The sequence below is a fragment of a genome, unplaced genomic scaffold (genome assembly GCF_019419815.1).
Source record: "Pyrus x bretschneideri cultivar Hongxiangsu unplaced genomic scaffold, Pyrus_bretschneideri_v1 Contig66, whole genome shotgun sequence".
Classification (NCBI taxonomy): Eukaryota; Viridiplantae; Streptophyta; class Magnoliopsida; order Rosales; family Rosaceae; genus Pyrus; species Pyrus x bretschneideri.
This window is the reverse complement of record NW_025999805.1, coordinates 908,227-935,149: the sequence shown is the minus strand read 5'-3', so window position 1 is coordinate 935,149 and position 26,923 is coordinate 908,227. Positions and strand designations below refer to the sequence as shown.

Genomic DNA, 26,923 nt, shown 5'->3' with positions numbered 1-26,923 from the left:
GCCTAAAAGGAGATTAAAGTAAAAGGGATTTGTAACTTTGTACTAAAGTTTCATTTACTTAATCCATTTCAAAGGAACACAAAGTCACAACGCCTCATAGGCATATTAATAAAGGTTACTACCACAGTTAATAATAACATTAACAACACAACACAAGCACACGAAAGAAAGAAAAGAAAAAGGGCACACTCCCTAATTAAGCTAGAGAAAGGGAGGCCACTATGTGAAAGAATTGTAACTTCTCCAGTAGCTCTTTGGCTTGGCTTGTGCCCCTTTTCTCCACCCTTGAGAACAATTCATTGCCGAGGTGGTCACCGATGTGTGCATCGATGAGGACTCCGGCCACGCTCCTACAACTGTTGGCAAGGGCTCGACCAACTTCAGCGGCATCATCGGGTTGGCTCACAACAAGGGGGCTTCCTCCTTTGAAAATCTCGAGCTTGTTTATGGTGAATGAGCCATCAGCCTCTACTACCTCCTTGAAGTCTTGTAAACTTGATGCATACACAGGAATGTTGAAACTGTCACGTTTCTCACTAGTGATAAGTCCCTGCAAAAATTGAGATAGTCTTCGTTGAGACAGATTTTGTATGCTTTAATTTTTCAATTAATTTATTTCGTGGCTAATTTAAAACGGATTCATAATGAAACGGAGAATAAAATTATAGTGTATATAAAAATACCAACAATGAAAGATTTTGCAATAATAAGTTAACCACTTTTTAGGGGATCATATACGTACAAGTAATATTGGGTTTTTATTATTTTTAATTTTTTAATTTTCAAATATCTTTATTTTGATGAACACTGATCACCTGACTTATCCAAATGCCCTTTGTCCTGAGATACAAGAAATGATGACTTTGGTTTTAAAAAAACAACCCATCTTAGTCATCCATTGGTCAATAATATGGACCACCCGGCAGCCAATAATATATAGTTATTATTATGTCGACAGAACTAATCTACAAATGGAAGGGCCAGATCAGTTTTAGGGATAGCATCCAACGGCTAGAATCACCCCGACTTAATCATGACCAGTGAAAATTCATAATAAATGTCTTGTGAAACCAATAACACCTAATCTAATCATGCAGATCTCCTTTCTCGTTTGCTTATTTGTTTATTTGTTTTTTGGTGTTTAATTTCTCTTTTGCTTTTTGGTCTGCCAATTAAATATAATGTGACAAAAAAAGATAGTTACTTAGGTCGATAACCCTATAAGGTATTATGCATGCACATTGCACACAAAACAAACATTATCATATAATGTTTTTTTCTTGTGACATATATAACTATGTATATGATTACCTCTTGGACAAGATCATCCCAAGCATCCTGAAAGTGAGTCCCAAAGAGAAGGCCTGGGCCACTTTGGTCAGTAGGGTCTACTGAGGTCCTACCCAAGCAAACAAGAAACATGGAGCCTCCTTTCTTGAGCTCCTTGGCTCTCGACCTGAGAAAGCTTGCCAAGTCTGTCTGAAACTGCTTCTTGTATGCAGTGACTGTGCTCTCATTCGCACCATGGATAAACACCCTTCCTTTGTTGTAGGCTGCTGATCTTTTGTCCAGCACACTCTCTGGCACCTGGGTCCCCGCACAAGACATTATTATTGTTAATCTAGAGGTGTCAAAGTTTTGTTTCTTATGAGCGGTATTGAAAGAGAAGAAAAATCAAACTTAAAACCTTGAATATATAAATAGTACATATTGTTAACTATTTGATCTACAAGAGTTTTACATGTTCATCTTTATAAGGGCTTGATTACGATACATGTATTTACTTAATAAATTCACTATCTAACAGTCATATATAATTCTTTTCTCGATATGTTCAATGTCTAGATATGGACTTGGAAGCCTGCTAAGGCTCAGACGTAATCATGCCAGCCATAGAAACATTAGCAGAAGAAGCTGCAGTTTGTAGACCTTGCTTCTCTTATGATTTTTTCTACTCTACTTTTTTTAGAAAAGTGATTGATATCAAAGAGAGTGTAAGTCTAGTCACTCAACTAACGTAGATATATTAATTAAATACATGTACACCTTTTGAATTTTAACTACACAACAAGATTATTCAATAGTTGTTGAAAATCCCAAGCATTTTGTAAAAAAGCATGCATCATGAGCCATGTTGCTTAAATTCTTCAAGACATTTGACCAGGCTCACCCACCTTTGTTTGATTTTTTGGTCCAAGTCATTTGACTTTTTAGTCATTGCATTCAATGTAATTTAACTTGGATAGTGCTATTCACATTTATCTTTATCTTTAGCATATTTTTATTATTTTTATCATTAATTTTCTATAATTCATTCAATCTGATAACTGAAATGAAGAGAGATGTGAGAGTAAAAGTAAGTGTGTGAGTATCACTACCCTTTAATTCTCAGTTACTAGCTAGCTACTTTTTTTTTGGTCGAATAGTTACTCTAGCCACTTGAGTACCCGGGAAAAGTATGTAGCTATATAACTTACTAAATTGCTCTTGAACGACTTGAATGTAATGATTTAGAAGCTCTTGTTTCCAATTAAATACCAAGACATGGGTTAATTTAATCTAGCCTTGAAAATTGATTAGCCAATCTAGCTAAGTGTAATTAAGGTTTTAAACATAAAGTTCAATTTAAAAAGAGTGTACACATATCATTTCAACATCTGTCTAATTCAAGGGTAATACCATATGGAACGTACACACTCGATTGCGTGTAGAATACGATAACAATCAAACATAAAAACGAAGAATTTGAGATGAAAACGAATAAGTTAAAAATTGAGCAATGTAATTCAATGTATATTATTCTAAATTTGTATAAATATACGTAGTACTAAAATCCTAGTCAGATAACTAATAGAGTTGAATAGCATATAAACAAAAGGGTACTAAAATCCTATAGTCAGATAACTAAGTTGAATAGCATATAATTAAACAAAGGTTTCCCTTTATGGTATCGACGTATATCTTAACTTTTTGCCATTATCTGGCATCGGTTCAGAGATCATTTTCTTCTTTAATATAGATAATATTGTTTGTTCCAAAAAAAAAAAAAAAAAAAAAAGACATTTTAAGAGGACGAACATCCACACATAATTGTCTTTTATGAACAGTTCCTTTTAACACTCGAGACCATAATTCATGGCATTTAACTTTTTGACCTATTCAAAATCGGCAAGAAAATCGTATAGTTTTTCTTTCTTTGCCTATTTTTAAGCTTCTTTTTTTTTTTTTTGCACTAGTGTGGATTTAGCATATTTTCCTTGGAAACATACGAGTATTAATTGGTTTTTCATATTTGTCATCACCAACCTAGAATTTTGTACATACTACGTTAGACTATTAAAAAATCCCATGTAATTAGGTAACTAAAAAAGATTACTAGCTACTTAGTTACTTAATTACCTGAGAGAGCCAATGCAAGGAGAACGCTGAGTGAAAAAGGTCAATGGACCTCGACGGGAAGAGCCGCCGGTAAAATGAGCCAGGGACGCCAGCAGCAAAGTAGGAGCGGTGGTTGTCGGCAGCGAGGGTCTCCTCCATGCTACCGCCGTGGTTGGCCATAGGAGGGATGAGCTGGAAGAGGGTGTTGAAGTCATTGCTGGGGAGATCAGAGAAAAATGCCGAGAACTCAGGGGGGTCACATCCCAAGTCCTCATAGCGCTTGGTCATGTGTTTGATGATCACATCTATTATGTAGATGGTGTTGCTTCCGCTTGAGCATCCAAGGTCCACAACCACAAATGGCACTTCAGGGGAGCTCAGTTGCACACTGTCTAGGGTTTCTTTTAGCAGGTGAAGCATAGATCTTGCATGTATGGCCTGAAAATTTAATTAAACCACAATTATTTGGATAATAACAAATACTGAAACATATTAAGTGTTAAATACATAAATAAAATAAATTAATTGAATGGACTAGCTAATTACCTGAGCTTGGGAATTGTTGGCATAGCTGGACTCTCCTTTGCCTCCTTTCATGCTAAATATCTTCTCGAGCTTTATACTAGAAACTACAACGTTATTTCCCTTGGGAGCCATAAGAAATTAAGAATATGATGAGTGAGAAGTAGTATTGGTGTTTAAGATTTATAAGTGTGATGTGAGGGTGAAGGGTGGAGTTGGTAAATGGTGGAGTATATATAGAGGGAGGAGGGAGAAAATCAGAGGGAAAGAGAGTTGTTTTTAGAAGAGTGACAAAAAAGTATGATGATATAGTAGTGCATTTTGGAGTGGCATAATGGCGAGCTAGCTCTTTTAAGTTTTAATTGTGTTCCCTAAAGAATTTTCCATGTGCACCAAGTTGGGGGTGATGTGACATTGCTCCTTAATTAGCTTAAAAGACAATTTTAAATACTGAGTAATATTTTAATTAGCTTAAAAGACAATTTTTTAAAATACTGAGTAATTTTATGGGTTTATCAAATTTTAGTTTTCTTTTGTAGTTAATTAAAGAAAAATGAAATATTATCCTTGCATTATTAACAAAAACAAACACGGTGACCAAGACGATGGGTAGCTTTGTTTGCTTGTCGGTGCGTGTGGTTTTCTTGGCTAGCTTACTTGTTGTTTCTTTTGACTTATGAATATATCGTTGCTTAAATAAAATAAAATAAAAACACGATGACCAAATTAATAAAATAAAAACTAGAAAAAAACTTGATAAAGAATTAAAGTATTTCCAACAAACTGGCCTACTTTAGCCTAAAAACTCTCATATCAAACTTCAACAACCTAGCTATCTCAAATGCTAAATTCACTTGATGAATAGTTGCTAGCTAAATCTAAACAAAATGAAAGAGAATTTAGCTTAAAGTTAAACTGAAAATACTGCAAAAATGACTTGACTTAATATTCCATCTCCTTTTTGGCTCTCTGCAAGCAGACTTCCGTCACTTCCCTTTCTAAACTTGATCGACAAATGCTGATCCTCTGTTCGGATCTATTCCCACCTTAGACTAAAGAGCTGAATGTTTTGACCCTATAATTTATCCTCAAATCGAGCAGAAGGATGATTTCTCTTTCTTCTGCTTCTGCGAGGGGTCAGTACCAGTAGGCCCAATTGTGTTAGTCTAAGCAAAATTAGGGTTGTGGTAATTGCTTCATTTGTTTTTAATTTGAATTGATTAGCCCTCTTATGATAGATTAGTTTTCATTTTCTTATTATCATTTTTCAAACACAATAAATATTTAGTATTTATGAAAATGCTCATTGTAATAGTACTTGAGTAATTTTCGTGCTAAATTAACAAAATTATTCTCATACATTGTTGTAAATGCTGCTTAAAATCTATAAAATCTGCATAGATCAAATTAAATCAAAGTCAGGGATTTGGCTACAATACTTATATGTATTTAATACAATTACTATATCGACAGTCATCTGATTATTGTAATAAATACATATATTTATTCACATAAATTATAACTAACTGTAAGATGGTGATTGTATTAAATACATGTAACAATTGTAGTTAATTCGTAAAGTTAAATTGTAATTATTGACTAAAATTGTCTATTTAATCATTTTTAATCTCAAAAACAAGTAATCACTCATTAATCTTTACCCTAATCACTTGATAATTTCCAATTGTAATTTCGTGTCTATTTGATAAAGAAATTGAGTCTAAAATAAAGTGTTTACAAAATAAAGGAATAAAAAGTATTAAAGAAAAAGGTTAGATATACAAAGATGAAAAAGAAAAAAGAAGACAAAAGCCAACCTGGGATTGGGAATTGTTGGCATCTCCTTTGCGTGTGTTGGCGTTCTGAACCTTCATATCGGAAACAACTTGTAGTCCACTGGAAGCCATAGTTGTATGGTTATATGGAATTCGAGAAGAAAATAACCAATATGCAGAGACAATGTCAATCGAAAAAGATTAACAAAAAAAATGCAGAGACAATGAGAACTATTGCATTTAATATATATATATATATATACACAAACCTTACTCTCAAAAAACCACTGGCGTGACTAGTGGGTTGAGAGCCAAGATAATTGCAACCGATCAGGAAAAAGACTGGATTAATTAGTTAACTAGTTTCAGTAATAGTAGTGAAATACAAACAACTCAAGCTAGGAGGGAGCCAGAATCCATGGTGGTGGTAGGTTTTTTTAACAGTTTCCTCGATCTATATATATCCGAGAGGATTCGATGCTATATAAGTACAATATCAATTTCTTTCCAAGTTCGTAAGATTTAAATCCTAAAGTTACCAAATATAATATGCTGGTAACGTTAGCTTTAACTGACAAAGTTTCTGAAAACAAGGAAAGAAAGAAAAAACTGACAAAGTTATGTAACGGTTCAGTAAACCATTGCCGAGTGCTTCTATTGGATTTATGTAACGGTTCAATAAACCATTGCCGAGTGCTTCTATCTTAATCCAATAAAACCTCTATTTCTACCCAGAAAAGTTTTAAAATTCTTATTTTTCTCGTCATGCCATTTTGGTCCTTATCAGTATAATTGTCAAGCTAAACTTTAATTTTGTAACGTAAATACTTAGTCAGCCCATCTTATGCTTATATTGAGTCATACCGATGAAAAATAAGACAAGTCTAGAAACTTTTAAGACCATTTATATTTTAATTCATTATTCATTAATATCTTTGCGAAAAATAAGACAAGTCTAGAAACTTTTAAGACATTCATTTGTAATGAAACAAATAGACGAATAGACATTTTTTATAGACATGATTTTTTAGCAAAGACCTATATCGGATTATTAAAATATATTACGAAATGAGCATTACAAAATAAGTGTAAAAAAATGTGTAGCCAAATGAGCAAAGATGAAGCAACACCTAGTTGTTGTCAATTGATACTTTTTATTTTTTATTTTTTTTATTTATATTTTTTTACAACAATATATTTTACACTAAGGGGAGGGGGAGTTCGATTCAGCCACACAATAGGCAACCTAATTTATTATCGAATTCGTCATTCACGAGATTTGAACCTAAGACCTCTCACTTACAAGTAGAGAAGAATACAATCAGACTGTAGTATTGAGTGACATCAATTGATACCTTTTAAAGACCTTAATTTAATCGAATATTGCTTGTGTTGATAGCTATGCTAGAGATAGATTGATGTTGGACTGAATTAAGAAGAAAGGCGGAATTAAAAAAAAGGGGTGTGATATCCACACACCCCATTTTACTTTTCACACACCTTTTTAATTTTCGGCCGTCGGATCGGATGAATTAAAGAAGATCAACGGACAGAAATTATCAAGGGGTGTGTGAGAAGTAAAATGGGGTGTGTGGATAGCACACCCCTAAAAAAAATCTACAAATGTACCGACCCACTTAGCTCGGACTGATCCGCGGCCAAAGAGTAGGGGGAAACGAGAACTATTGCTTGTAAACATAATATAACTTTTCATTATTTTACATAATCATACATAGAGTGCACTAAATATTAGAAAATCTCATTGAGTCCATATGAGAGTTTTTAACACAATCGTGGTCATGGAGCCTTGTCATTTGGAATGCTACTATTACAAGGATGTAGTCGCTGTATCTTGGGGGAAAAGCGCCGATCAACCATGAGCACCGTAGTGGAGCATAAACTTGTGTTAAGAACAGAGTATCTAACACTTGCCTCAACTGTATTAATTTCTAGGTTTTTCTAATCCATTATGTCATGTTCATTTAACATTAGTTATTCATGTGCATGCATTATTTTGATATATAAATGTATGAATTATTTCTTAATTTTTTATATGATTTCATTTAGCAAGTAGACCCTAGTTATTCCAACAATATCTATACAAGTCTATGACTTGAGACCAAGAAATACTAAGCGCATAAGAATTACCGAACCCTACGAGTTCTCCTACCCAAACAATTTTTTTTTCTTGCTAAACTTACGAAAAATTTGCTAAGAAATGTAATTGCGTGCCTAAGCTCCCCACCAAGGCTGCCCTTCAAATATCAATATATGTTTTTTTTATTTTCTTTTTACATGATTGTTTAAGACGATATTTGCATAACCTCACCTATCTAATTATTTCTTTATTTGCTTATGGCTTATTAATTGATCTGCCATTTGAAATTGTCTTTTAGTCTTACTTTACTCCGTGAAACTGGTTTCGTCACACTTTGTTCCATGAAATAGTAATTTTTGTCTCATTTAGTCTCTGTTCACCTCCTTTTTGTCCATTATGTCAAATAAACATTAAATTAAAGGATAATATGACATTTTATTTTTATCCAACTAGCTCTTTGCGATCCAACTTGCATGCTAAAACAATGTCATTTCCATTTTCAATAACTCTTATTCAAACCCCCATCTGTCTCTCTTGTGGATTACTGTGGAGCTGTAGCTACAGTCACTGGCAAAAACAAATAAGGGTTTGTGTTTTAAAATCTATTTCAAGCTACTCATCGATTCCAATGTCTGCAACCACAGCTCTACATCAATCCTCAAGAGATGTAGATGGGGATTTGAATAAGAATAATAAAAAATGAATTTGGGATTGTTTTATCATGCAAATTGGAGGTAAAAAATTGTGTTAAAAATCAAATGTCCATACTATCCTTTAATTCAACGTTTATTTGACAAAATAGACAAAAATAAGGTGAACTGAAATTAAATAAGACAAAAATGGCAGTTTCAGGGGGGTAAAGTGTGGACAAAATCAATTTAAGGGTGTAAAATGAGACTAGTTGGCATTTTCAGGGGCAAATCAATTAATAAGCTTTTATTTTTTTTAGGTCTAGTGGTAGTCCTCTTTACTTATAAGTGAAAAGTTTTAGGTCAAATTCTTAGCAAAATCAAAGTTGAACCATATTATTATGACAAGCCCATTGTAAGACTTAGTCCAATCCCTCACCTCCATAGCGGAGATACTATCTTTTGTTAAAAAAGAAGAAGGAAACAATAGAGTGTATATTAAATATGTACGTGTGTATACATGTCTTACATTTCGGTTAGCATCATTATGAGATATAAACATTTTTGTTACAGTGAAATTTGTACGTGTCGTACATATTGGTTATGAAACAATTTAGAGATAATTATTGGCCAAATTTAACTTAATTAAGGCATAGATGATTAGGAAGCTCCATTAGAACAAATTATGTACAGGATCACTTCAAGATGCAACTTTTAAGTTTATTTTTTCAGAGAGTTCAATTTTATTGTCGGCTTACGAGAACTTTCATTGGATAATGAGGATCAAATCGTATCTATTAAAAGCCAAATGATGATTGATTATTCTCTTATTAATTTATTTAACCATCACCCCAGAAATCAATAGGTTCAATTTGTACCTAACATTTTTTAATTACTAATTAGGGTTCTAGCCTTTGTTGGATTAGTGTTGGTAGTTAAGCAAAAGCCAACAAAGCCACCCTCACGCTCTTCTTCAACATGTATGTTCTACTTTCCAAATTATAACCAAATTAGAAAAACAAGATAGACACAAATGTATAGAGATTCTAAATTTAGTACTTGCACTCTATATACAGCATTATTTGCATCCAATAAACAGTGTTCTAAAAAATTCCGTTATAAAACGCTTTATAGTTCTACTTGAATCTCATCATAATTTGGAAAAATAGAAATATTAACTTTAATGTAAAGTTGTAGGATTGTTGATTTGTGGTCTTTCTAACAAGTCAATCCACTTTTCTAACCGAAAGGGAAAGGGCTTCGTTTAGTTGGTTCTTCGTTCAAATGCCAAAAGAAAAGTCATTAACATCGGTGCGACTTGCTTATTTTGTTTATTAAAATGAGAGAGAATTTTACCGACACATGAAATCATGATTGATAAACAATTATATTATGTAAGAACATTTAGGTAACATTTCATGTGAATGAAAATTTGACAGATTAGTTATACCTATACTAGAAGAAGGGAGGTATCTTTCTCAATAGTTAGATATACTCCAACATAGGCCAAATTATGAGATTATTACTGGTAATATGTTTAAAATTATCTTTCTCACTTAAGTTGACAATATAGTAATATAGCATAAGAACCTTATGGAGTCTAACAAGAAAGCATTTCTCATCAAAAGAAAATTACTCCGGCTGTTGCACATATTATGTATTTACGTTTATGTGTACAACAACAACAACAACAAAGTTCTATTCCATTAAGAAGGGTTGGTTATATGCATCCTAGAACGCCACTGTGTTTGGTTTTGCACCAAGTCTTCCATTAGCTCTAAATACTCCATGCCTTTTCCTACAGCCTCTATCCAAGTCTTCTTAGATCTTCCTCTATCTTTTTTGCTCTGAGCCTCTGTCTCATAATGGCATTTTTTAATCGGAACATCTGTAGATCTTTGTTTTATATGTCCAAACCACATTAACCGATTTTCTCTCATCTTATTTTCATCAATTGTGGCCAATCCTACTTTGTCTCAAATATCATCGTTCTAAATTTTGTCAATATTGTACCTACGTTTAAGTGTTGCAAATATTATGTATTGACGTTGAAATGTAATTTTGTAAATTAGAAGTAGGGTTTATCATGGTCCATCGGATTAGGTCTACGATCATAGTAACTTTTAAGAACTCCTAAAGCCTAGGAGAAGTCAAATAAAGGGTTTTTAAAATAAAATAAAAAAAATTTACTCATTGTGTTTATGGTCAAAATCTATTTTGGCCATTGTGTTTTTAATTTAGCTAATTTAGACACTGGCCTACAAATTTTGTAATCTTGGTCAATTCCGTTATCTTTATGTTAAAATGCGTGTTATGAAGTGAACAAATAGAACCACAACTCTCATGTTTTTTTCTTCTTTCTCTCTCTAGATTTATTCTGCAACACTTGAACATTTTTTTTCATGAGGAAAACAACCACTTAGTCCTTTATTATTCATTCTCAATATCAAATATTCGAAAATTTACATCCAAAATAGAGACCTTGGAGAATATTACCCCAAAAAAGGAGACCATAGAAAATTGTTGAGCTACATACGCACTCTAAAAAAAAGTGGGAATGCTAGGCACAATTTCTTCGTTAACCTATCGGTGACCCTAATGTGTTTTTTAAATTTAACTCTGAAGACCCGGAGTCTTGCTCTTGCTTTTCCTGATTGCTCTATACTTTCACTCTCTGTGACATGGACATACATAGGGGAGATGTGATTCATATGGATTACGGACCCTCTTTTTGCAACTTCTTTCTCAAAGTCTACAACACACCGTGATGGTCGCCGGTTCACATGAAACAAGGCCAGACCATTTCTTCTTCTTCTCCATCACCTTTATCTCTGGTTTCCCAATTAACTACCCTCTATATATTTAATATTATATATAGCCATACATAGCTTTTGCTTTTATAATCGGAAAGGGATCCGGAGGATCCCTTTCTCCTAGTCCATTAAGTTCGGGGATCTGAACTGTTGAAATTTGATCCAAGAGCTAAAGTTATTATAACTTTTAAAATGAGTTCTTATTTGTAACCATTGAATCAAATTTCAACGATCTGGAATTCTAAACTTGATGGATTAGCTAGGAGGAAGGATTCGAAAAGGATCCCTTTACTTTATAATCTATGCTTCACATTCCTCCCATTCAAGCCATGCAAAAGGTCCACATAAAGTGATCAAGTAACCTCTTTCTGTTATTATAATAGTAAGTGGATGTGGATGTGACTACTCTTATTTTGAATTGATATTGGCCGTTGGATGGTTGGGAGAGAGTACTACTTGAATTAGTTTATTATTATTTTGGGGTTTCTTGAAGAAAAGGGTGGGAAAGGTTTGAAGAGGAAATTGCAGCAATGGTCCTAAATTCTTTAACTAAATTGAAGTAATGGTTTGTCAAGTAAAATCCATAATTATTGGTCTCTTAATTCATCAAAATGTGCAGTTATGGTCTTTTTCATCAACTCCGTCATCAAGGGGGGAAATATGGAAAACAAAATGAAAAAACTAGTCCCTCATCCAATTGTAGCAATAATCCTTCAACTTTAACCTAATTGGAGAAACGGTCTACCAACTTTAACCGGATTGTAGCAATGGTCATTTTATCATGATTTATTTTGACAAAATTTTGAAGAAGTTAACGAAAATGACTATACCTGCACATTTTCATAAGTTGAATGACTAATAGACACAGATTTTTAGTTAAAAGATCAACTCTCCAATTTAATTAAAATTAAAAAAAAAACTATTACTACAATTTTCTCAATTTAAAATATGGCTGAGTTAGAGTGGTCAAAAAAGAGAGGGCAGTTATTTACTTTGGTTCTTGTGTTGTGTGTCATGTGCTTTTGTTTGCTATTCGCTATGCCCCTCGTATTGAGGGGAGATTTTAAGGGAGGGTTTTCTTTGTCACCTTATATTCATTTTTGTCTAAGATTCCATGTACATGTTAAAATGGATCTTATGAGACCATAAACGCAAAATTTTCCCTTTATACGTATTGTAGGCAAAATAAGCAAACGAATAACGTGACCCCGAAGTTCGTATCAATCATAAATCTCTCAATATTTAAATTTTGGAGATGGGGCCATTAGGTCAAGGCCTTAGAAAAAATGGTAAGTTTGTAATTGCTGCTTCAGGGGCGGGTAATCTCCTATGGGAACAAATGGGACCAGTAGTCCTATTGCTATCAATATTATTTTTTCCATTGCAAATTCATCCTGTACTTGATCTGTTATATAATATATATACACAGCGGTTGCAGTTAACTGACGACCAATATTTGCGTACGTGGAGGACTTTCAACTGTCGTTGCATGCATGTGAACTGTACCGTCGTAATCAAGAAGGATTAGCAATTGTATATGCAATGAAGGTTACATATACTTTTCTTCGTCACAACGAAAAAACACAATCAGCTGCTACCTCAACCTCTTACAAGCATGTCACCAAACGTCTTATCTCTACTTTAAAGATAACATCAATATAGCTAAGGCAAACTGAGACAACATATTGTTGCATGGGGGAGATGGACTCCACTTGCTACAATATATAGATCCGCCAGTGCTTGTGACCCTTTGTCGTTAGCATATGTTTAATTACGATTAATCATAGTTAGAAATTAAGTAGTTTGACACTAGTTTGGGGTGTTTGAAGCAACTCCATTCTATATTTGTAGATAGATGATAGATCACGAGAGCCTATAGAAATATAGGTAAAGTAGGCTACAATTTCTGTGCCAAGAGACAAATTCAAACTAATTAGCTTGTAATTAGGGATTTGGTTACAAGTAATAAACTGTAGAAGTGTGATTTCAGTTGTAGGCATGAGACTGCTACACATATTCTACTGGGTAAGATATTCTTAGCCTCTTAAAGGTAGACTAAGAGAGAGTGCCACTAGAAAATGCTTATCCATTTACAAAACCTTATCCAAGAAGCATAATTTTGTAACACAACGGAGGAACAGCCTTCCCACAATCATCCAAACACAGTCATACCTTGGTACTAATTTATGAGGCAAAATCAAACATGGGTTGGGTTATTTGGCGACAAAGATAAGCCCCTATGTGCTATAGATATATTCATGCAAACATTTACTAGGTTTTAGCCTCTTCCATTTTATTCTTTTATTAAAAATGATCGATCTCATTTCTCAATTAGTTTTTAATGTATTATAAAATCTAAAGGAGTAGGACTTTTGCAATGCTTGATTGGTGTACAAGATTCAACTTGCACATCCCTATAAACGCTGTTTCCTACGAGTGTGTGTCCATAAGAAATATAAGTTGAAATTTAGGTCATGTTCCAAATGATTTTTGTGAGGGGAGAAAAGCAACTCAAAAATCTAATGGTACTACCATCCAACAAATGTGTGCTACGTGTTTAAAAATGAAAAAATAGATAAAAAAAAAGTATTTAATACCAAAGAGGCACACACTTAATTATTGTTCTTAAAGTGACAATAATTGTAATAAACAGTACTATTGGGTGGTGGTGCCTCTAAGATAATGTCTTTCTTACACAACAAATTTTCTCCTAAGGATGATGGTGGTGACATGATGGACATCAAAGACGTATTCTGAGTCGTTGCAGTGTGCTTTGTGTTCTGTGTTAAAGTTTATGCATTAAGATATTTTAGGTTTGATGGATCTTAATCGATAGATGTAGTAGAAAACAAACCATCATATCCAAAAGGATATAGGTTCTCTAGCTAGCTATAGCAACTAATTGATTCAACGTCATTGGGAATTGAAGGCCTGCATGAAATTTAGGGTTTTTGAAATTTTCTAATGAGACATGTAGCGATCAGATCACGAGAATCAAGCAAACAATTTTTGTTAAATGGTCACGTATTTTGTTTCTTTGCTTTTTTCTTTTTCGCCATGCTATATGGTTGAAGCTCAAGGATTTGTTTTCAATTGCTTGGTTGGTTTACTTTATTTTGTATCTCAAGTAAAAGAGCAGTTAATTCTCTTTTCACTAATATGTTCTAGTAGGGAGTGTTTGGTAAATAGACGGGATAAAGTGTGAAAGAATTGGACAAGATGGAATGGAGGTTCCACGCTACGTTTGGTACGCGCCGGCCAAAATAGGACACTCTGTTCTTCGTTTAGTACGCACAAGGTGGAATGGAGCGGAAAGATTAAATAACCAATGTACCCCTATTTTGTTTGTTGTTTGGTATAATGTTATGGGACGGAAGAGACAATTTTTTAATTGTTCATATTAGAGTATATATATGCTTATTTATGATATATTTGTTACAATAACACTTATTAAATATTAATACTTATTAAAAAAACGCAATAAGTAATGAAGAGTTTTTTTGGTAACGTAAGGGTAAATCATTCCAAAACTAACTCAATAAATTATTACTAAAATTTCGAGTCCTTGAGACTCAGATCATATCATTAGATAAATGGCCTCCTATCTATTTAAGTGGATTCAAAATAATGGTACCCAAGATTCATATTATAACTCCAATTGACAAGGTCATCTACCATAACATTTTTCTTCTAGTAAACATGAACCAACTTGCAATCTATTATGCGTATAAATTGTCTGTATTGGTCAATGATGTTGGCAAAAGAATGAAAGCTAGTATTAGCTATAGTTTAATTAAATTAACCAATATAGCTGAGTCCACCTCCACACAAAGACTTGAAATACTTTTGTTTACAAACGGTAGACCAAAATAAAACTCCCAAATTTCAGCATCAACCACCTGCCATTTGTGCAAATTGACCGGAAACACACCCAGTAAATCACCATTATTATCCCGTAATACTCCCCCAGCACCTATATATCTAGAAGTGTTGGACCGAAAGTCATTCACATTAAGCTTCACCTTCTCTTCAGGAGGCGAGTCCCGAGCTAGAGACAATAGCACTCACGACTACTAATGCATACAGTATGAGAGGTGTCAACCCACTCGTTCACAACCTTAACAATGATACTTTAGGGAAGATGCGGCATACCAAAGTTTATCCCCAAAAATTTGTTTATTCTTTCATTTGCATATGTACCAGCACGTGAAAATAAATATACTATTCCACCCAATTTGTTTAGACTATATTGTTCATGCTTCGACATCAAGGTTAAAAGACAAACGTACCTGCCAGGGCATTCCCATCAACTCCCCAAATACTCCTTGCTCAATCCCAAAGTAAATGAAGAATGGTTTCTAAAAGCCATAGCATAAAGTACAAGAGGAATCAATCAACAGTCAAGTTTCTCTTGGCCCTTTGCTCATTTGTTAGAAGCCTATCATTTGTAATTATTAACCAAAGAAAGATCTTAATTTTTGGAGGGTACTTTAGTATCCATATAAAATACCATGGAGGATCAACCATTCATCTCCGTAGAAAAAGAGCTCATAAGTTGTTTTGACACTGAATTGACCATACGAAGTGTGTTCCCATATTTGCTTATCCATGCCAACGCCAAAAACATTACCATGGTGACTAGCTATTCTTTGAATTAACTCTTTTGGAAGATCATATTGATTGCAAAACATACTTTGTGCTTGAAAATGATAGATTCTTGTGACCTAAAAAAAATTCTAGAACTTATAAATGTGCAAATAAGGGAAGATGCAACTGGACAAAAAAATAAATGAAATATTCCAACTTGAACATTCGTCAAGCCTTGAAAAAAAAAAAATGTCTTGCTAAAACAATTATGAAAGCATCACGTATTAATACAGTTCATCCTACTTATAGAATGGCATATAGTTCATCCTATTTATAGCAAACACCCAAATGGTCACGTGCCATCTATATACATCTTAATGAAATCTGACTTGTGTGAGTGATCCAAAGTACACCAAATATGCAACATATTAGTATCTTTCACTAACTTTATTGCAACTCGTAGCACCTGATTGTATGGGAGACTCATGACCTGAAGCTCAGAAGGTAACCTTGCTTTTACTTCCCCTAAAGTAAAACTTTCATCCAACCTCTTCATTCTAGTAATTGCTCTATCGCAACCTGCATCCATAATCGCTGCAAGATCTACATCTCTATCATTCCTCTTCCTCTTCCTTTGCCGTTGTCTATACAACAACAATTTTGCGTTCATAGGATACACTTGTGCCAGTATAATCCACACGTTCATAAGAACAAAGAAATGAGTTTCAAGTTCATCCATGCCTTAATATGGAACAAGACAAACATGTATGAGTGCATGAATGAAGGAGGAAAGGAAAGATGTATATGATGGAAACAAAACAGAAAATATGATTTTATTGATAGTAATATTTATAAATTACAAATTAATAAGAGTAATGAGGACAATGCAAATAATAACGAAAAATAGAAATGAGTAAGAATTTACTAACAGATAGATGAATGATAAAGGTTTGAAAGCTTGCAATATCCTTACATAGTTCTTATATGCTTCTGTCACTAGAATTCAACTATTAAAATCAAAGTTGTTGCACTAGGGTTTTGATCCTATCGAACTTACCGAGTCTCTCTCCAAAAAGTACTAACGTTCTATAAAAAATCAGGTTGTAAAAAGTTGAGTTTTTGAATAAAAACTAGTTGGTGAATTTATAGAAATGTCCGCGTCCTTTGGGTTAGGATGAAAAACTGTCTTTTGCAGTTATGTCGTTTGATTTGACAACTAATCTTTTTAGTTAATAATATTTCATTTGAATTCAAACTCAAAGTCATCTGAAAACCGAAAACATATGTAAGGATTTGGATCAATTCTGGGACCTCAAGGCCCAAGGCCTTGTCTTGGTCAATCTAATTATGGGCTGCATCATGTTTACTACATACCAACCGCATTTAACACAATCCAATTTAGACTTAATTGGATTAATAGTTTCGTGGTGATATGATAGTTGAAAAATTGCTCCATTGGTAAAAAATAAAATAAATAAGATTTAAGCCCCTGTGATGAAATTTGTTTAGATTTAGGCCCAAAATTAAAAATTTCGCCAAATCTTCCTTAATTGTTAGCACATGAGGTTCACATGTGAGGCTAAAAATATAAAGTTAGCCTCACATGTAAGCTTCACGTGCTAAGACCAACTCCAACCCTTGGTGAGTCTCAAATTTTCCCTTCTATCCCCCCTCCCCCAATTTCATTTCAACCCTTGTTCTAAAATGGGGTTTAAGTGTTAGAAATAAAAAAAAAAAGCCAAATTCTGGCCAAGATTTAGGCTAAAGTTAGTGGATTGGCCCACTTGTGCGAGTGGGAAACCAACAATTGGAGATCACTTCCCCACCGACGAGCCATACTCTCCCAACTCTCCAGCGCCTGCAAGGTGGGGACCCCGCCCACTTGTCAGCAATAAAGTTGAGCCCAACAGCTCCTTTTTTGATCAACGGCTCACATTCAAATGGTCGTTGGTCATCCAACGGTCCACATTTAATTTAGTTAATGTTGTTTTATATTTATTCTTTAATAATCTAGGGCTAAAAGTTTAGGTTTTAAGGGTTGGAGTAGAAAAGTTGTTTCTGGGTTAAAACCTAAATTTTTTGGGCAAAAAATTTTAGGTTTTACCCAAGGATTGGAGATGGTCTAACAATTGAAGAAGAGTTTTATTTTAGCCTCATATGTGTGGCTCACGTACTAATAATTAACGGAGAGTTAATGAAAATTTTAATTTTGAACACAAATCCTAACAGACTTCACCATAAGGGTTTAAAATTAAATCCTAATTTTTTTTTTTATCATATGGGCTATCTTACGACTATCCTATTCCTACAGGAACTAATAATCCAATTAGACCTCCAATTGATTAAGTCTAATAGTGTAAAACTTATAAAATGAATCTCCAACAAACCAATCCACCCATGTGGATGTTTTTCTCCATTCAAAACTAGTATATGAGTACGGATATTTCAATCAAGCGCAAAAGGTGTAGATGGGATGAGCCCCAAAATTAGCCCTTCCAAACAATTAAATTAGAAATTGGCCATTCAGATTGAATCACAATCAACCAACAAAAGATCAAACTTAAACAAAATTTAACAATTCCACTAACTTTTTCGGTTTTTCCCCAAGTTTGAAATCTATAAGGCGTTTCAAACACTGCTTTGTGCGGCATAAGAAACCCAAAAACTTAATAAGAAATTCAAATCCAACAAAAAGAACCCAAATTCAACATAAAAACTTGTTTATCCCACTTAATCACTGCCCTGAACAGCAAAACAGAAAAAGAAAAAATTGCAACAAAAAAAAAAATCGAAACCTCTCGGAGCTGCAAAAATACAATATCCAATCCTAACTCCTAACAACGCAACAAAAACACAATCTTTAGAGAAAAAAAAAGAAGAAATAGCAGACGAAATCGAAAAAGATGAAACCTTGGATATGACATTATCTAACGATTCTAACCCTGTATGGCAGAAATGTCAAAGGCAGAAATGTCAAAGGCCGACGTACAGCGAGTTGAAAAGTGGAGGAGGCGTTGATGTCGTGGTCGAGCACCTCGAAGCGGAAAGGAAGTTGTCACAGAGTGAGGATGCGGCCTGAAAGTTGTTGTCGCAGGGTGACGGGGCGGGTGACGTAGGGTTTGCTTTGTGATTTGGGTAGTGGAATTATTGACAAAGAGGAGTGTTTTGTCGCGTCAAACGTGAGATAAACTATTTTTGTCTCACTGTGTTTCGTCTCATCCCAATCTGCTATCCAACGTGCCCGTGTGCCTGTAATATGTTTGATGCACTAGATGATTATCTTATGTTCAAACAGTACATCATTCATCTAATAGATACTTATTACGGTGTTACCAATTATAAGAGAAATTCTGTCGCATACATAATCTTGTTAGTTAATTTGGACTGGTGCAATTGCAATATGGCACTACGATGAGAGATCATAAGTTAGTCTTACTATAATTATGCAGAATGTCTCTTGTCGGGTTGTCTTGTGCAAGAATGAATCCATCTATATCAAGATTTGCCTCAATTATTAGATGTATAGATTTGGAATATACAATACGACAAATAAGCAGTGTACCGCTCTAGTTAAAAGGCAGCAACATTTTGGTCACTGTCTATGAAAAAACAGACATGGTTCATTGAAGTCTCAAGACTCTCAAGTAAAGAAGATATGCACCATAAAACAAAGAGAACTTTTCATTGAGGGATTTATCTTTGATATTTTCTGCTTGGCATTATTAGTTGTTCGGGGAGGAGAATTGGTGGGGGTTGAATCCGTACTAGGGTGCATAAGCATCACTACTTGCCGCCATTGCGGTAAAACACCATCTGCTTACTACCTTAAGTTATGTTGTTGGTCCATTTGTTAGATATCAACTTTATCTTTTACTCATCATTTGACGCATCCTACTGTTGAAGAATCGGATCTCATATGGCAAAATATCATATAGTTAATATATTAGAGTTTCTACTCTAATACCAGGGCTTTTTTGATAACACCAACATCTACTAAAAGTAAATTAGAAAGTGTTTTTTGGAATGTGAGTATTTTTTTAACCCAAAAGTAAGCTTTTTCTTCTGAACGTTCTCGAAAGCATTTTTAATGATCTAAATCCAATATTCGTTATTCTATAAGAACTTCCATAAGGGCATGTAAGCTCTTGATACCATTACACTTAAAAAAAAAACGCTTCAAACTCAATACTACATAAAAAGACCATGCTTTGCACGAAAACATGACTAAAAAATTGCAACTACGAACCAATTAGAGCATAACAAATAGATAATTAGAGTTCTCCAATTGAGCTCCTTGAAGCTTTCTTTTCCCTGATTTACGAAAAGGTACTCATTAAGTCCATGGTTTCCTACCCCAAAAAAAACAGGTACTCTTAAGGTTGGGAACTTGGGAGAGGCCTTAATTAAACAGCGCCAAATTAAAGTGCCTCTCCTCTCTTCAAACTGCTGAAACCAAGTAATGAATGGATCTGGCTCTCCTATGCATTACCAGCAAATTTTGCTTCAGCCAACGACCACCACCATTCACATTAAAATGCCTTCTCCAAAACAAAAAATTCAAATTCACCGGCAAACAAACGTACATGGTATAAATAAGAAAAGGCAGTTCAACAGTCTGAAGTACTAGACAACCCCTCGGAATCCGACAGTATCATATACCTGAGAGCACTAATGGGAAACCGTAGAGCCAATGAGATACTGTCAATGATGACAGAGGCGAAAGACGTTCATTTCTAATTAATAATACTAACACGATAACAATAACAAGAATGAAGCGCCTATGCAGGGGCTTTGGGGCTGAAAGATTATAGCTTGAATTGCTATTGCGACTACAATACAACCTAAGGCTACAGCTACATATTGTACAATACATGAATGTTGAAACTCCCTTTGCAGATTAGCTCAAGCATGCCCCATTTTTGCACTAGGCTACCTGTATTGACACAATAACTCAGTATAGATCGTTGAAAGAGTTCGAGCATAGCAAAGGGTTACAAATTTAAAGTCAGATGAAAAAGAAAATAAATCGTTTGCTCAGTTACAGACGTTCTGAAACAAGGGAACATCTATGAGGTCCAAAGCATCACAAGCTCAAAAGGCTAAGAACCCAACAATACAGCATAAAAGAACTAATGGTATATCACACCACATCAATTTTTTTGGTGATACAGGCAGGTGAACTTCACACCACATTCTTAAATGGTTGAAAATATACCTTTTTTTCTCTCTACTAAATGATCAGAGGCAAATGAGTCGGTTAACATACAAATTCTCAGTAATTTATTATTAATGCTCTTTATTCGTCAATATTTATAAAGCTACTATGCACCATTGCAATATGAAGGTAAAAGGAACACTCAATTGGTAATTGTCAATGTAGTTTAATAAGTCCTGCGAGAAGCCTACTCCAAATTTCAATATAATAAACCTAAATTATAATATCACAACAGTTTCACATACCTGATCAAAGAGAGCATGTTCGAGTTTCCATAACCAAGAAGAATAACCACCAAAAAAATATACATGCATAAGTGGATTACTCGGGAACAGGCTCCAATACCCCTTTAAACTCATCATAAATCCATCTGTAAATATAAAAATAAATAAATAAAATTATTAAAGAACAAGGTGAAAATATTAAGAAACAAATGGAATTATCCTACCACATAACAGGCTAAAAAACGGCTACTCACAGCAAGTCCACGTGTGCACACATACAGTGTGAGTGAGTTTTTTTTTTTTTTTTTTTTTGGGGGGGGGGGGGGGGTTGTGTGGGAAGAGTATAGAATCTAGGCATTTGTGGAGATAACACAGTAACATGCACAGAACAATTATTTATTTCTGTGCCATGTAAGAACTAAAGAGCCTTACTTGCAGAGGAAGATTGGTTGTAATTCATTATCTGCCTCATATCCTAACTGGCTCCGTCTTTCAGTTTCTACACTGAACTTAGCAGGAGAAAGAACTTCACAAGGACCACGAATCAAACCAGCCATTACATTGCTATCATGATTAGACTCATAGACCTGCAACACAAACAAAGAAAAAATATTAACTACCATATGGATGCTGTAATATTGTACTCTACATGTCAATACAAAATGGGAGTGAGAGGCCTTTAAATCACCAGAGTGTTAAATAGAATTGCACCATACATAGTACCATTATATAGATATATTATATTGGTGCATGTGTTCGCAGTCATGTCCACCACGACAAAATCAGTAGTCCTATTCTACTAGTCAACTGATATGCCAACCACTGAGTTTTAATGTTGATGTGAACATCTTACAACAGAGAGAAATACATAGAACAGTACTTTTTGGTCATCTCATAGAACAAAAGTTTACCTCATTGCTTTCAGGTGTAGATGGGCGACCAACGTTCTCTGGTAAGTCACCAGGAAAGTAGCACCTGTTGACAATAGCCCACTTTGACCCAGTTTTTCTATCCTCCCACATGGACTGCAATGAAATTACAAAGTTCATTACAAACCTTCTAATATAAAGAAAAAACTCAATATAACCCTAAACAAATGACAATGTTTCTAAAACAAACAATAAGTGATTCCACTAGACTTAGTGACCAAAAATAACAGACGACTCTATTCCAAAGACTAATTTCAGTAACAACATAATGTAATTCTCCAAAATGCTACTACTGACGTATCAAGGGATGCTTAATAATTCACTTACCTGAAGCTTTGAAGGTATCAATTTTCCATGACTAGACTGGAAAAGAGCATGATCTCGCAGTTGATATGTTACCCCATCAATGCAACAAGTATGGTAATATATTTTTTCATCACCACCTTGAACTGCATCGCCAATCCATTGAACAGCTTTCAAGCCATCTGAAGAAAAACCGAAATGCTCTAGAGACCTACCACTAGCTACAGAAATTTCACAAGTATTTGCTTGTGCACCGCTTTGGTCATTCCGTTTGATGTCATATCTTAAAGAGGAGCCAGAGTTTCCTACAGAGTGAGAAGTATCTGGGTCTTCCAATGCAGAATTCTGGTCATGGAATATCATTGATGGAACTTCTGAAGAGTTGGGCAGCCAAGCACCGTCCACAACTTGTGTGTTGGAAGGGGGTTGGGAATGATCGGACTTACCAGTATCCTTGTTGGAAAAATCAGCAGAAGCTTCTGGTTTTGATTCAAAATGTATCTCTTCAACTCTAGATGGTTCAGTAGTTTCTTTTGGTTCAACAGGAGGCTCTGCTTTTGAATCAGAAGGTCTCTCTTCAACTCTAGATGATTCAGTAGTTTCTTTTGGTTCAGCAAGAGGCTCTGCTTTTGATTCAGCAGGAAGCTCCGCTTTTGATTCAGAAGGATGTTCTGCTTTTGATCCAGGTGTCTCTTCAACTCTAAATGATCCAGTAGTTTCTTTTGGTTCAGCAGTAGGCACTCTGCTTTTGATTCAGCAGGGCACTCCGCTTTTGATTCAGCAGCAGGTTCTGCTTTTGATTCAGAAGGTCTCTCTTCAACTCCAGATGATTCAGTAGTTTCTTTTGGTTCAAGAGGAGGCTCTACTTTTGATTCATCAGGATGCTCCGCTTTTGATTCAGCAGGATGCTCTGCTTTTGACTCAGCAGGAGATTCTGCAATTGATTCAGAATCTTCAACTCTAGATGATTCAGTAGTTTCTTTTGGTTCAGAATGAGGGTCTGATTTTGATTCAGAACATTTCTCCTCAGATCTTTCACTTGACGGGTAACTTCCAGAAAGAGGATTCTCATCCCTATTTTTACTGCTTGATACGAGATTCTTCCGTTGAGATTCTTTTGCAGTTAAAATCTTTAGATCTGGTGCTGACTCAATGTGATTGCTGCTCCCACCACCTATACCAGCAGTATTCTGCAAAACAGAACTTCCATTTGCAGCTATATTCGGCTGGTTGACCCTTGGATCTAAATTTTCCAGTTTATTCTCCAAGGACATTTGAATTCCAGCTGTGTTAGAAGGAACTTTTACTTGTATATTACTTCTCATCACACGTCCATACTTCGGAGGCAAGGGCTTTCCATTGCTCAGTGACAGGCATCTCATGCAGTGCCACTCACCTCTAGGAATTCCTCTCTGGTTAGATGACTGTGCACACATTATGTGATATCCTCTCTCACACGCATCACAAATAAGAACGTTATCCACCTCATTGATCGTAAGCTGGCAACTCTGGCAAGTCAAAGTCTTACTCATGTAATCCCTTGACGGAGGAATCCATGTAGGATGATCAGGAGGCTGTGGTTGTAATAATTTCTGAATAACTTTGGCAATTTCATTGTGATTATTAGAAAGCTGAAGGAGTTTTAACAAAGTGCATCTGTTGCAAAGGCTGATGTACAACGGGTAGATTTCCAGAAGCTGATTGAGAGACAAATGGTTTAGTATTCTGATTCCGCGCAGCTACAGAAGTCATCTGTTGCATACTGATACCAGTACTTCCGTCAACTTTGACAGGTGTATAGTTTGGCACCTTGTGTTCTGGTCCACTTTTAGCAGATTGAGCTTGCACTGACCAAGCTGGAGCATTCACTGGTGGATGTGGATGATTTGCAAACGAATTTGCTGCACATAGAAAATATGGTGTAAATACTTACATAGGCAGAGAGGAGATAGAATCAGTAGTAATGAAGTAAAAAAAATTCCAAAAAAGATACCTTTCCGTACAAGTAAAGTTAAAGGACATCAATTACCTTGTACTTGAAATGCATAAGAAGACGCATTTGCATTTGGTCCTCCGTCTGATCTGAACTGTGCTCTTTCAACTTTAGGCACCGTTGGGGAAGAAGAATCTCTTCCTAGATGACTACTAGGAAAACCACTAGACACCATGGATGCTCTAACATCATTGTTGGGAAACTGATACTGTGTAGGTGAGGGAGTTGCCGTAGATGCATGAAAAAGAGATGGAGAAACGGGGAAACCTCCCGAGGAAATTGGTGCATGACTTGGTTTGCTTGTAGGAATCATATGAACGTTATGTGGCATCCCATGGGTTTCAGCCGCTGCATTTAAGCTTGTTTTTAATGGGTGAGATGGATGTGCAGCAGGTTGAGCTTGTGCAGAGAATTTCTTGGATTCTTCCATCTAGAAAAGAATTTCAAGTTCAGAAAAAAACATTGTACAGAGTCCAAAAAATCCTAAATTGGTTGTTCGGCAGCCTTATATGCTGTAATATGGCATCAGCCACAATGTCAATAACTTCTTGGTCGAATGACTTTAAACTTCACAACTAGCTACTATTCTGAACACTAGCACACTCGCTTACAGAACTCTGATATTTTTTTTAATAAAAATGAAACCTTTCAGTATAACCGAGGACCATCACTATGCAGTTAAGTGCATATATACTCATGATGAAGGTAACCAACAAGCCCAACATATTCTTCCATCTAGAAAAAGAATTTCAAGTTCAGAAAAAATAGTTTTACAGTCCAAAAAATCCTAAATTGATAGTTCGGAACAATCATATGCTGTAATATTGCAGTAGCCATAAAATGTCAAAGACAACTTCTTGGTCGAGTGACTTTAAACTTCACAACTAGATACTAATCCAAACATTAGCACACCGCTTACAGAACTCTGATACTTGTTTGAATAAAAATGAAACCTTTCAGTATAACCAAAGACTATCACTATGCAGTTAACTGCATATATAATCATGACGAAAGTAACCAACAAGCCCAACATGTTCACATCAACTAAGCCAAATAGCTCCACCGTGACCAATTAAGAAATCATAACAAAAAATGCTTCCTCCCTTAATTTCTCAAAAACCATGCAAATATACCTTAAACGCATACAAAATCAAAACGCCAAACCATATGAACTATATTATTATCAGTCCATTACGAACAATTTATAATTCAGAATTAAAAGTTTCTTTCTTTTTTTATTCAACACTTTCCCACCAACCAAACAACAAATCATACAAATCTAGACTAAAAACCCTACCCAACAATCTCCAAACTCAAAATCAAACCATATCCAATCAAACAATTGAGTCCTTACCTTCCTCTTCGTCTGTGAAAACTTCTCGGAAATCGTCAACTTGGGACCCCGGAACCCTAATCTCTGTTCCTTAAGCTTAGCATTAAGCCCCAAATCCTCAATCACAGCGCCAATTGCATCCCTGCCCACAATATCCTTAGGCGCCAAACCTTCACACAGCTCCACCAGCTTCGACCTAGCTTCCCCCATAAGCCCAATCTCCGGCTCCGTGGGCTTCTTCCCCCCTCGGATCTTGGCCATGGTTGACAAGGCCAGAACAATCTCCGCCACTCTCCTCAGATCCTTCTCCGAATTGGGTCCCAATCTGGGCTTCTTGTTCAACTGGGTCCCCAAATCTCCTTCTCCTCCATTCTCAATCGGCCTCTTTTCCCCAATTGAGACCGCCGGCGGGGGCAGCTGAGTGGGTTCGGCGTTCAGGGGTGGATCCATAATTAAGGCGCTGGGAGAGCGAAGCCCCTAAACAAGGCCGTTTTAGGAGCAAAGGAAAGGGAGCTCAAAGAGAGACAGAAGGCGAGAGAGAAACCCTAGAGAGGCCAGAGGGACGGAGAGGCTTAGCCGTTGGGCGGGTTGGGGGATTTGAAAGGGCGAAAATTTTGTGAGGGAGAAACCGAGAAAGAATAAAGCTTTTTTGGCGGGTAAATTTGAGGGTTTTTTTTGGGTGAGTGATTAAAATTTGATAATATGGTGAGTTTGCGAGCGAGTTAGAGAGAGAGATTTGGGTTTCAATTCGATGGGGGAACGAGTGAGTGGACGAGCAGGGCGAGATTTAGAGAGAGAAGGAGTAGAGAGAGAGAGAGGGTTATTTCGTCTTTTAGACATGGATGCACCGTGGGCCTTGGATATAAATAGATACGCGTTAGAGTTTTGGACTGTCCCCATCTTGTTTTAGAGGTTTTTCTTTTGTCAAACATCTATTCTAGAGTTACACCCATCTGGCCCTATATCCAAAGAGATCTGAACCGTTTATTTTGTAAGTCTTAATTTATAGATTATTTTTGTAAAAATTTAAGTTAATCCAAAATCATTTGCTTATTTGATTACGACAATGAAATTTCATTGTTTCTTATAGAACAAAGTGTTCGTCCATTTTTTTTAATTTAATT

General features: G+C 35.4%; 2 protein-coding genes across 2 annotated transcripts; both read right to left on the bottom strand.

Moving 5' to 3' along the window:
- Positions 1–13: 13 nt before the first annotated feature.
- Positions 14–4,180, bottom strand: LOC103951421 (indole-3-acetate O-methyltransferase 1-like). Its single transcript, XM_009362782.3, has 4 exons — positions 3,925–4,180; positions 3,400–3,816; positions 1,312–1,587; positions 14–550 (listed from the first exon to the last, which is right to left on the bottom strand). Exons 1-4 carry the CDS (start codon positions 4,033–4,035, stop codon positions 197–199), a joined length of 1,158 nt encoding a protein of 385 aa, XP_009361057.2. The 5' UTR covers positions 4,036–4,180; the 3' UTR covers positions 14–196.
- Positions 4,181–22,698: 18,518 nt separating this feature from the next.
- LOC103951422 lies at positions 22,699–26,614 on the bottom strand. The gene is given in 4 exon segments (XM_009362783.2): positions 22,699–24,107; positions 24,109–24,374; positions 24,503–24,896; positions 25,821–26,614. Coding segments are annotated over 4 exon segments (2,364 nt in total). The 5' UTR covers positions 26,250–26,614; the 3' UTR covers positions 22,699–22,832.
- Positions 26,615–26,923: the final 309 nt, after the last annotated feature.